This window comes from Melospiza georgiana, chromosome 6, assembly GCF_028018845.1.
Source record: "Melospiza georgiana isolate bMelGeo1 chromosome 6, bMelGeo1.pri, whole genome shotgun sequence".
Classification (NCBI taxonomy): domain Eukaryota; kingdom Metazoa; phylum Chordata; class Aves; order Passeriformes; family Passerellidae; genus Melospiza; species Melospiza georgiana.
The window spans coordinates 48,732,819-48,745,811 of record NC_080435.1 but is presented as its reverse complement, the minus strand read 5'-3'; the positions used below and the strand labels follow the sequence as shown (position 1 = coordinate 48,745,811).

General features: G+C 37.9%; 1 protein-coding gene across 10 annotated transcripts in view; it reads right to left on the bottom strand.

Moving 5' to 3' along the window:
• The window catches only part of UNC79 (unc-79 homolog, NALCN channel complex subunit), a 108,797-nt gene that overhangs the window by 82,535 nt on the left and 13,269 nt on the right, over positions 1-12,993 (bottom strand). For 9 of the 10 annotated variants that reach the window (XM_058027421.1, XM_058027429.1, XM_058027422.1 and 6 more), the window contains 8 exons: positions 11,407-11,577; positions 8,595-8,687; positions 6,900-6,955; positions 6,150-6,279; positions 4,549-4,613; positions 2,665-2,753; positions 1,440-1,480; positions 181-209 (listed from right to left, as the gene is read on the bottom strand). In XM_058027421.1, coding sequence (XP_057883404.1) covers positions 181-209; positions 1,440-1,480; positions 2,665-2,753; positions 4,549-4,613; positions 6,150-6,279; positions 6,900-6,955; positions 8,595-8,687; positions 11,407-11,577 — 674 coding nt within the window. Of the gene's footprint in view, positions 1-180; positions 210-1,439; positions 1,481-2,664; positions 2,754-4,548; positions 4,614-6,149; positions 6,280-6,595; positions 6,735-6,899; positions 6,956-8,594; positions 8,688-11,406; positions 11,578-12,993 lie in introns of those variants that run through there. The other variant, XM_058027428.1, reaches the window with a different exon arrangement.

The window sequence follows — 12,993 nt, the reverse complement described above, 5'->3', positions numbered from 1 at the left end:
ACATTGTCAGTTTCAACAAAAAGAAACCTGCTGCTGAATTTTTCTATCCACCAATAAATGCATTCATGGATAAATTGTGAGATTTTGGAATGGTACAAAGAAGAATGCACTATACAGTGATGGAATGACATTACACACAACATCAAATCATGCCCCATCACACAAATGGCTGAATCTTACCTTCTTCTGACATATAGCAGAAATTTCAGCTGTAAGGGGAAGGCATACAAAACATGAACACAAAGTGACGATCTTTGTGGTTTACTACGGCAGCCAGGGGAAAATGGAAGACATCCTGCAAGGAAGTCTCTGGGCTAAACTTGTGTTTCCAGGTACCACTGAAACCCCTAAGCCTGCATAAGTGAGGACACTGTACACTTAAGCCTATGGCTATTTCTACTTTGAAATACAACAGCCTTGGTGCATTACGTGTGGTGTGCTCTGCAACCCCTCCACCTTCTGCTTATGCTCCTGCCCCTCAGGCAGACTTGTAAAAGCACACCTTGCACACACAACTGTGGCATGATGTAGGAGACATGGCTCAGGTGGGCCTACACTGCTTGTGAAAGCTCTTGGCATAAAAAAACAGTGAATATGGATGAACAATGCCAAAGCAGCCACTATGTCTGGCCCATAATTTCAGAGTGAAATGTTTGCAGATTCAACCTGTAAGCAGTAGCTATTTGATCTGTTGCCCTAGCAACATATGATTCAGTAAGTTTAAGGGGCTGATTAAGAAGATGTGCTTCCCTTAAGTAAATAAAACATTCTTTATGGGTAACATTTCAACTAAAAGCAGACAGCAAGAAAATCTCAACTGCTTAAGAATTTTCAGTTTGCAAAGCAAAGAGAGGCAGTGTCTTCATTCTATCCCTGGAAGGGTTATTTCAGATAATATGCTGACCAGTCTGTCAACATGCTTTGTCTGCATTCTAGTAGATAACAAAATATCAGGTTTTCTCACTGACCAAAGAACAATGATTGGATCAATGACTGGATCACCAAAAAGTATTTTATGTCCTTTCCTGATATCCTTTGCACTCTCGTGTTACAGATTTTCAGCAGCTTTTAAGGCTTTCAAATCAGACCCAGGTTACTGGAAGATTTTTGCCCCATTTTTTGGACAGCACTGTGGGACACAAGTACTTTTCAAAAACTTGGCTCCAATTGTGAATGTGTCAAGATTTGAAAATCTGTTCAATTGTTTCTGTTTCCTCACACATAGAGAGTTGCATAGTATTTCAGATAGAGGATTAGCCAATTTTTCATAGTACTTTAAGGACATTAAGCAGTATTAAATACAAACTACTTTAAATTAAAAAAAAAAGGCAACACTTTTGAACAGAATGCAGCAGTTCAAGTAATGCAGTATGGAGAAATATCAGCATAGTTCTTTACAATTAGGATCAGTTTGTACCTACCCTTAAAATATCTCTTACCTTGTGGCAGAAGAACATCAATCAACCATTCACTGTGATCCCTGTAAAATGTATATATAATTAGCTTTCTTTTTATACATATATATATATACATGGATTTATTTTTGTACAGAGGAAATTTAGATAAATCAATGTGGTAGGAATGCCATTATTCTGAAGCTGCTTTTTTTCAAATGCAATTTTATAAATTGCAGACTGCTTTCCATAACATCTCTTGGTTGTGCTGTCTTACCATAAATTACCACTTTGATGATGTTGGTCACCATGTTCAAGGTTTTCAAAATTACTTTTGAGATCTAAATTTATCAAATTAAAAGAGAGTGTCCTCTGAAAGTCTGACAGCTAAGAAATGGTAGTGAAGAATAGCAGATGAATGTAGAAAATAAACCAAAGTACCAGTATTGTTTTCTTTGTGTGTCCTTAGAAGCCATGCTTCTACCAAATTCAATTACTTTTTCCTGCTTTAGTCAATTACTTTTTCCTGCTTTAACTCAATGATGACTTAAAAACCTAAGGTGAGATGTAATTGTTTTTCCCACAGCCAGTATGATTTACAGTTGTCTGAAACTGAGGAGAAAAACACTCCTTTAGGTTCTGAACTACCTGTAACCTTGTCCATTTGAAGTAAGGACAGGCACTGACTGTAAATATCAGTAAACTTTGTATATTAATGAGAATCAAATTAGCAATTGAAAGGTAAAAAAGACAACCAAAAATGAAAACAAAGTGAGGTTATTTTATTTCAGGGTACATTTATACCAAGTACTGGCCAATCCTGGATCAAATTCTTTGATCTCTGCTGCTCCATGGTATATCTTAGAGACTAATCTGAAATATATGTTACAAAACATTAGTGAAAGCTCTGTAAAAGAGCTTTCACTGGAATGTTTGGTTTTAAATGACAACTAATGGCTGAGGATAAAAAATGTTTTATAAGCATAATGATGTTTCATGAGCATTAATGAGGTTTCCCTATCATAGTCAATGCATCCCACAGTATCTATTTTTTCAGAGATACAAAATTAAATGCTCTGTTTAAAGGTAGGTGCAAATGCTGATCATGTAAATATCTGTAATCCTTATTCATATTGAGTGGCAGTGTGTTCCATACATTTCAACAGGTTTACCTATACAAATTATATGCAAATCATACTCCAAAAAGGCAAAACTCCAGAGTTATGAAGTCTGACAATATTTATAATTTTCCAGCTCTTGGTTAACCTACCCTGCAATTCTTTGGCTGCATTCTTCACAAAGATATAGGGGAGGTGGCTTATCACCCAAAGCCACAGACAGGGATGGGTCAATGCACATCTGAAACACGGAGAAGGAAAAGGATTAACAGCTCTGTTCATTGAAGCTTGCTGAAAAAGTACAATATGTTAATGCTACGACATAAAATGTAACACAGCTTTGATATGTGTTAAGAGCATTTAGTAATGAAAGAAAATACTCAGCATGTGGTGTACTCTCAAACTATTTCTAACAAAGATAGGGATCTGAGAGCCTGTAAAAAATAGGACATATTGCAGTACCAATATTATCACTTTCTGAAAGATAAGTACGTTTTGTTATATACTCACATCACATATTCACTATACACTGCTACTATTTTGCCCCTAAAAAGACAGCACTTAGAGGATACATTGTTTAGGACAAGGTAATGGAAAGGTCTAGATTTTTCTATCTCAAAAATGGCTCTTCCAGCAAAATCTAATTTTCAGTCGTCACAGTTTTCAAGTATGGAGCACAACTGCAGTGACAGAACAAAGACTCACAGTTCCCTTGGCAACATAGGTCCAGACTTTGTCTTGCATTAGCTTTTATCCCTCCACATAAGTCAATTACAGAAAACAGTTACAGTTAAGAGCCAGTTCCATACACATTTGTTCAAGTGTTTTGTACTACAAAGGAAACACTGAATGGTAGTGTACATACCCTACATCTTAACCACTCTGATCACTCTTACTCCACTGGAGTGCAAGATTTTATAAATAAAGACAAATATCTCTTTAAATGTCAGTTTCTCATCTTTGTTAACTAAATCATCTACTTAGGACACAACAGGCTGCATTTTTCTGAGTGATGACTGATCAAAACTGGTTCTGTCAAAATTAGGCTAACAGATCACTCAAAAATATGCAGGTACTTAATCTGCAAAGCTTGAAACTGTACTTTTTTAATATTTTATTCTATTGTGTTATTAGCCTGAATCTAGTGACCACCACAACATGAAGCACCTTTCAACATTTTTTCTGTGAGAGAGGAATCATTGAGAATGACTGGAGTGGGCAGGAAGGTGGCCCCTTGCAGGACTTTCGAGGTAAGTGCCATCACCATGTCCTAGCACAGCCTGTGGGAAAGGCTCACAGCAGAACTCTTTGACTAAAGAAATTATATTAGTATACAAATCAATGCCAGGAAAATTGGTTGTACCTACATATTTAACTAGATACAAATTAATTAATCAGTACACCTAACTGCAGTATGTTCTGGACTTGGGCTGCTGTTCTTGCCTCTGCTATCAAATTGCTCTGTGAGCCTGGTCAAAGTTTTTCCATTTTTACTATGCCTGCAAACAGTAAAGATACAATTTACTTTCCTCAAAGAGGGCTGCAGAAAAGGTAACCAAAGCTTTGTTGCTATTTGCTTTAGGACACATTCCAAGCAAAGGATCATAACCAAAGTAGGTGCATTGTATGAGCTCAATCAAGATACCAAGGTGAACATGTACCTACAGAAACTGAAGCAGTTTCCTGTATACAGTAATATTTGTGCTGATATTTTTACACATATATGTGCGTGTTCAGGAAAACATTTACATGGCTTAGCCAGGAGCCAGCTTAAAATTTTATAAAGTACATCTACAACCATCACCATGTTTAATTTCATGATTTCCCACAGTAGTTTCAGGAAAAAACCTCATCTTGTTTGAGGCAGGCAAAGAACATATTCCCAAAGGTGTGCCCCCCTTGGTGCCAACAGGCTTTGCTGCTCCCTTAGCACCTGCTTTGGTCACCTGCACACCACCACAGCTCATGACTGAGGTAAAAGCACAACCTCCCCTGTCCCAGAGAGCCAGGTCTGGCCCCTGAAGGAAGAGCAGTACCTTCACAGCAGGTTTGTTAATCGCATTATGGCATTCAATGTGCTGGCAGTGAATAGGATTCCAGGCTGCAAAACCAAAACATGGCTGATTAATAAATGAGAGGAGATATTTATATTCTTTCTGTCTAGCAGTCTCAATTGAGAACAAGAGCCTCTTGTACTAAGTACTATACAAATATGAGTATGATACAAATAGCCATTCCTCATGAAGCTCAGTAATTACAATAAACAACCTTGAATATACCTGCCTGACTTATTTACAGTATAATTAAATGAGCCATGGATTCAGTAAGAAAATGAAAAAAGTAAGACACAGACATTCCTGTTGCAGACTCAGTCTCACCAGCATCTTGAAATAATTGACTATCCTTCCACTCCAGAAGCAAGATGGCTGGAGTAGCTGAGTAAATTCAGTTACTTTCCCAGACAAAATGAAAACACAGCTGGGACAAAGGAAAAATAGTCCAGTGACAGAAGGAGCCTTGGCTGTGTAATGACAAGAAGTAAACAACAAAGGGATGCTCAAACGGCATCACTTGGATGCTCTACAGGATGCCCCTAGGTCAAAATACCATGCAAATGCAGATAATACTCATCACATTCTGGGGTATATTAACAAAAAACTTACAAATAAGGGAAAAAGCCCAGTCTATCCAGTACTAGTAACAGCTCAAAAAGAATACTACCATAATTAGTTTACAGACCTGCTTGCGTGGAAAAAGTGATGCAGAGCAGCACATGAAGAATTTTTTTTTTCTAAATAGTCAAGAAAATTTATCAACCCTTCAATGGAAGGTTTTGGAACAGATCAGACAAATTCTACCGGGAACATTCAGGCTGCACTTGAGTTGGTCTAGGGGTCTTCTAGGATTTCTTCCAACCCTTCATTTTCATGTCACATTTAAAATGTCACATTCTGGTCCAGGAATTTAAAAAGTGAACAAAATCTATGTCATATGACAGAGATTGTTTGACACAGGTTGAGACAGACAAGCAGGAAAAGCAATGAGTTGCTGCTGGACAGTCACCCCTGTAGCAGCACTATCCCATCAGTATCTGGGCAGTCTGGCAGACAGAGGACTTTGTACCATGAACCTACTCCAGCTGCACTCCTGACTTTGTCCCCCATTTTCATCCTATAACCAGCCTTGAGAATTTATCCATTGTACTAACTGCACCTGACATCACATGACTTTTTTTGACAGTAACAGGCAGATAAGAAGTCATAGCAACAGCAGCAGTGTTAGCAGCTGACACAACAAAAGCAACCAAAGCAATAATTGAAAGGAACATAAACCAGATCTGTTGGGAGGCCCAGGCAGCAGTTTCACAGGCTATTTGTTACAAACATGATAGTTATTTCTTCTCCTATTCAGGTTTAGTTAATATTGTGATGAAGACAACATGTTTACTAGCTATGAGCTGAGTTTCTATTTTTCATTACATGTTTTGAAAATGCAGATAAATGGATATTGCATATTGTTATGAATGTACAATTTATCAAACAAAAAGTGTCAAATACATCATAGAACTGTAAAAATGTGACTTTAACACTTGTTATAATTTATTTATTTTGGCCTATACAAAACCAGCTGCACTGACCTGTGTACTGAAGTCCTCTGTACTCACTGATCGCCCCAGGGGGTTTTAAATTGGGCCAATAGTGAAATAACATTTGTACTGCTGGAGGTTTAACTTGAGATGGTCCATAGGCTATTACATATAGCAAATCCTAAGGAAAGACACGGACAAAATGTTCATTTTTGCAAGGTAACACACCGCAATTCAATATATTGCACTTCTGTTCAAAGACAGCTGAACACACAAAATTAACACATTTCATGCCCCAACTTCCTTTGTATGCTCTTAGAGACAGATTAGATGACCAACTTGAATGCTTCTGAGTTTGATCAGAGCATGCAACAGCAACCACCCATCCCACAGAGCACTACCAGAGCAAAATGAATTCTCTGGGTAGTCATGGAGCAAAGAGGTGAAATACAGATAAATCAACCAGATTCAGAGCAGACTCAGACAACAATACTCACAAATAGGTCTCATAAAAGTCCAGTCCCACATGAACTGAGAAGCTTGCTCATTATTAAAATTTCCATCACTGGAGCCACAACCACATAGTACTTAGGAAACAGAGCTCATTTCTATAAAACACGGAACTGCCTCTGTAAACTAAAAATTAGAGTGACCTTCCTCTCCATAATCCAGAGGGAGGACTGGATATAAAGATCATTTACAATTTCTTGGCATACAGTCAGTTCAATTTCCAAGCCATCTGGTTTTTATTACTACCCAAGCACAGTCATTTCCACAAAGTATATATGATCATAAACTTACTTTCCATACTTCTTGCTTATATTTCATGAGACATTCCAATAATTGGCAGTGATACACTGAGAGAGAAAAGACAGTATAGACTTAACATGGACATGGAAACTCAGGCTACAGAAGCTACATAATCAGCTGATTGGCTTTGCTTTGTCCATCCAGAACTCTATGCCTCATTCAAATATTTTTATTTTAAAGGGCTTGCTAAAGAATCAATGCCCCAAGAGTCATCACAAAATATAAGAAACCGAATATTAGTAACTTCTTTCTGACAAAAATGCAGGAAGATGATTACCATGAGGGTACAGCTTTTTGCACAGCAATGGAGATCTTTTTCAAACACATCCAGCTGAAAAATACCTGCTGATTCACTAGAACTTTGTCCCTGTGTCACAGTGTAAATGGGTATCTTGTCATTCACCTTGAGGCAGCAATGGAAGTCACATTAACAATAGATCATTCCCACATATACAAAAGGCTATAGGAGCCACTCTGTATCAAACAAACATGAGAGCCAAGTGAACCACTTTACATGTCTGACTTCCCAAAAACCACAGGGCAACTTGTTCTCTGACACAGTTTGAACACAGAAATCACAGAAAAACAAAGACAGAACATTTAATGAAAGAAAACCTGACTTCTGCAAGCAGCTTTTAGAAATGGTGTTCTGCTTTTATTTACCTGTGTGAACCAAGTTAGGCTGATGTGACACTCCTCACACAATGCAGTGTGGGGCTCCTCCACGCACACCATCTACCCATCCACACAAGACAGGAGATAGTTGACAGCTGATGATTATGCAATGTAACAGCTCACTGGGGTTAAATATTGTTTCAACTTGGTTATGCGATCCCAATGGTTAAACAGGGACTGCCTTGTTGGAGAATTTTGCTCAGAAATGGCTCAAAAGGCAGCTGTGAGGAGCAAATTCTCACAGCCTGTTTCTGTAAACAGCTAAGTTCTCAAGCCTGTCTTCAATAACATGGAGGCCTTGAGAACTTTCATATCAGGGTGAGAACACAAATCTTGATTTCAATAACAAACCACAGGTATTGAAAACAAAAGGAGGGGTTGGTGTGTAACCTGTGACCTATGATGAGCTCGAATTTTGTAATATGTATAAGCTTAATTAACACCACTATAAAAGTGTGTGAGTGAGATCAATAAATTGGAGTTCGATGCTGATCAACAAAGATGGGTCGTCTCCCTTCACTTCAATACTGCCTCACTTTTGTTTAGATACTCCTAACTACATTTAACTTCATTATAGTTCCATTAAGCCTGTAGCCAGAATTACCTGCCTTCTTTAGAAAAACAGTACCAGTTGTGAATTCAGTGATATTTGAATCATAGTATAAGACAGTTACAATGAATTTCTGTAGTCAAGGTAAGTGGTATTTGTCTCCAACATTGACATTATGTATATCAGTACTTTATTCTGATGTCAAACGTGAGTAGATCAGGGTCTCCAATCCTGGACCAAATCCTATTTCTCCATCACAAAGAGATCTCTTATCTACATAAGGATTATTTCCAGAATGATGTTCAGAAATCTCAGTTTTGACTAAAAGAAAGAATTTTCATACTGTGCTGGAAAACGACACAGTTTTTTCCCATAATGAAAACTTTTCTGATTGCATTTGACAATACTTCCTGACTGATAGTTTCAGAATGAATGATACCATGTTGCATGTTTACACATACCTGGGTTTGATGTGTACTGCATTGCAATCATCAGCATTGATGATGCAGACAGATTGACATGTGCTGGAACACCTTCTCGTTTTGAAGATCCCACTTAAAAGAAAGGAAAAAATAAATAAATTTTCTATTGTAATAGGAAAATCAGGTGAGAATAGCATGTAACTGATTTCAGCTCATGCAGATAAAATTCCTAAGGTGCCAGGTCATGAAAATCAAAAAAAAAAAAAAAAGTGGAAGAGAAAGAAGCCTAAGCATTGACCTACAGAGCATAGACGTGCTCCTGGTTTTCTACATCAGTGTGACTTCATCCCTAAAACTGCATCAATCAGTTGCCTTCTCAAGCCCTCTCCTTCAGAACCCCCAGACTGGTCAAAATAACATCACTTGTACAGCCAAGTGCACCTAGGCCTTGGATTGTAGGATCTGCTGAGAGCTCAAGTTGTAGCTGCAGACCAGAAATATCAGTCCCACAGTTATGTGAACTGTCCTGAGATAATGATGAACAGCAGCACTGACTGTCTTTTACCTCAGTATCTTTTACCTCACACAGGAAGTGGCTGGAGTTCCTCCTGGTCTCCCATGAAGTGGTTACTATTAAATGGCATATATTTGGAAAAACCCTGCAGAACTTTCACATGGCAACATGGCTTTGAAGGCAAGCTCCTACACAGAGATGTCACAAGTATCTTTCCACCCTCACAGCACTTCCCCAAGCCTGGCTGCCAGGACCCAAGTACCAAGCATTTGGGATAGAAGCACAGAACTGTAGCTACCAGCTCAGCGAGCTGTTTTCATCCCTCCCATCTGGCTCTCCAACTGCTTAGACAATCTCTTGCATCCTCCCTTTTGGTTTGAATCAGAACTAAAGGCTAAGGGAAGGAAAGGTTCTGCACTTGCCTTGCAAAGGAGCATATAATTCCCAGCAGGGAAAGACAAGGAGACTAATTAAAAGAACACTCAAATAGAAATGATGGAGAGAAGAGAGAAAATGGAGAATTTCTCCCTTTCTGTTCTCCACATGACCCAAGATTACTATAGACCTCTTCACTGCACTCCATTCATTTATTTTTTAATGTTGTCCACACAAATAATTGCCCCCAAAGTATTACAGAAAGGTGTATTTTTATGTATTTAAATTGACAAATACTCGGCAGCTCTAACTGGGCAATTAAATATAGCCATCAGCAAAAAAGTAGGACACAGTACTAGATTAGTAAATTTAAAAAGCAGCAGACTGGTTTCATACAGAAATCTCACCAAAACACATAGAGAAGAAAGCCAGCATGACAAATGCAAATGCAAGGATGCAATCTCTATCAGGGGCAGTTGGGGAACAGCATCTATTTAAGTAAACCAAGCATTCGACTCAACCAGTTATTCTGAGGTATAGTTCTGTAGATCTGAGCACAGACAGGATAAGTCACCATCTTCAGCTGTTCTTTAACAGGTTACAGCAGTGGGAAAAAGAGTTGTTTAATGCAAAATTCTGTTCTTAACACAGAGGACTTATTGCACATTCATATGAAATATATCTTAGCACTTTTGATTTGCACACTGTCATTAAATGTCTTAAAATTAATAGAGAAAACCTCATTAGGATGTACTAAAAATTAATATTTTACATGAGAAAACTGAGGCCCAAGAGAGTTAGAGGACTCTTCCAAGATCATTGACTGGTCAGAAAATACCCATGATAAATTTGTATTCAATTTTAATCTCAAAACACTGGACTATACTTCTTTCAGCATCTTCTGCATGCTTAAATGACATTAGTCTTGACCTTTGTATAAAAGTTGTTCACATTTTCCCACAAAGATTGGGAATACAGAGGTAAGGAAGAGACATTCTCACAAAATCACAGAATGGTTGATGTTAAAAGGTACCTCTGGAGACCATCTTGGCCAATCCCTCTGCTCAAAGGCACTAGAGCAGACATCCAGGGCAAATTGTGTTTTGAGCATCTGCTAGGATGGAGAATCTGCAACTGCTCTGGAAAGCTGTTCCAGCGTTTGGTCACACACAGTAAAAGGCTTGTTGGTTAAAAGTGACCTAATATTGACCCTAATTATTCTCTCTGCAGAAAATGGTTACATTTCTCATTACTGGTAAGTCCCATCAAGCTTTTTGTCAGGTACATGGACAAGCATTCAGAACATGCCTCAAGATCCACACCGAGCAGGGAATATGATGTTAAGTAACCACGTGACATCTTCGTAGAGGGGGAGTAAAAAGAAAGGGGAGGAAAAAAGGCAGGGACCATGAGATTCAGTCCTAACTTCTATGCATAGGAGACACTGCAGGCACAGTCATTTAGTATAGAACTTAGAAAGTGACAAGAAGACAGAGAAGGAGAAAACCAGAAATTCACCACAACATCATCACATTGAGAAAAATCATACTCATACATCCAGATATAGTCCAGATGCAAAAATTATGCATGCTGCTATTGCATCTATTATTTCAGGAGCAGTTTGCCCATTGATTCTGTATTCACAACTCCCACTGCTGGCACTGAAAGTTCTATGAGTCTGAAAACAGTGATTTCTTAAACAAACATCACACTTTAAAGGAAGGAAGAATTCACACCAAAACACAGTGCAATAAATAAATAAAAATTATAGAGCTATTTCACTTTGAAAATAGTCACATTATTTAATATTTGTAAGGAGGTTGATGGAAGGAAGGAAATTATTTTATATTTGTAAGGAAGTTGATGTTCCATTACAATTCTACGATAGACCAAATTTTGACTTGTACAGTCTGATACTGTTATGTGCCAAGACAAAACAACACTAGAATGAGTTCTACTTACATATAGCCATAGGCAGAAAAGATGTGCTGAGATACTCTATAATATCCTTGTGCAGAAATGGAGGAAAGGTGGCTAATGTTGAAATCATTGTATAGGGTAAAGTACTCAAAATATCATCACTGAGAAAAGGAAGTAAGCATGTAGTAGTGTAAAAAATTGATTGGCCAAGATCTGTTGAATAAAATGAAAGAAATATAGAATCATTACAATGAAAATGTAATTTTGACTATGTACTTTCTATGTACAAAACTAAAATAATTAATTATATTTTAATTCCAGCTTTCCTCTCAAAGTAATTTTGAAAGATAATCACTGTAGACAAGTGAATTCACCCTCAATTTTTAAGCCCCTCCTAAAGAGAGGGAAACACCTGTTGAACATTACTCCAAAGAGTCTGAAGGGAATATGAAAGCTACAGCCTATAAAATACTCAGTTAAAATCAGTGTTGATATTAATAATATGGTAATTATCATTTGAGGGCTTGAATTTAAGTAGAGATGTTACTAGAATCAGAATTTGAAATGTACATTATATTGAAGGCCAGATTTTGCAAAAATCATTCTAGTCTTTATCAGTCATAATAAAATAAGAACTTCATCTTAATTACCCTCAAGAATTCTGCAAAATACCTCACATATATTGACTACAGGAAGAGTCATTGCATTTTTCAAACCACACATGATTAAACTACAGATCTTGATTTCCAGGGAAACCACTGAGGCTAAAAGTGGCCAGAGCTTAAAAGGACAGGAATATTTATCAAGATTTTCTGTACTTATTCTAATTAAACATATTGTAACTCTTTGGAAAGGATATTTAATAACTGTGCAACATTTTAAGATGCAAAGGGAAGGCATAGTTTATTGTGTATCTGGGCATTGTGGAATAATCTTTATACTCTCTCCCAAATGAGAAAGTGAGCTGGTGCCCATAACCCTCTGATAAAGGTTACAGCACTCAGTAAAGCCTGAGTATGAACATTTCTCCTGCATTTGTTAATTATTCCCCAGCCTTAAGTACATCACACAGGCCTTCAGTCTCAGCTGTGCAACTGGTGTGACTTCAAACTGCCTCTGTGTAAAGCACAGAGAGATCTGTAGCTGTAAACCTCCTGGGTCACAGCAAAAATTAAAAGTGGCAGCCCATTTCAGTGGTTCTGGCCAGCCTTCTATGCAAGAGTCTAATGAGACCCTCAGTGCTACAGAGTGCTCCTCCTGCAATCCATATCCACCCTCCTGCAATACAAATCCACCAGCTAAATCCACTCTTTTACTACCTGATCAGGCCAAAGCTCAGGATTGCCTTGCACAGCAGCTGTACTTACCCAAACAACACGGATTGTTCTGATAAAAAAATATATATTTCTTTTAATCAATTACTAAGCTGAGGAAGAAATAAACAACAAGTTGCACTGCAAAATTTGATTCTCCGCACACAAAACCATACAAAACAGCAAGCCATCTCCCCTTGCCCCAGGCATGAGTCAACCAAATTATTCCTGGCACATATTTATCTAAAATGTTCTTAAAAACCTGCAAGACAGTTCACTCCTTCTCCTGTCAATTCATCCTAATGCTTAATCATCC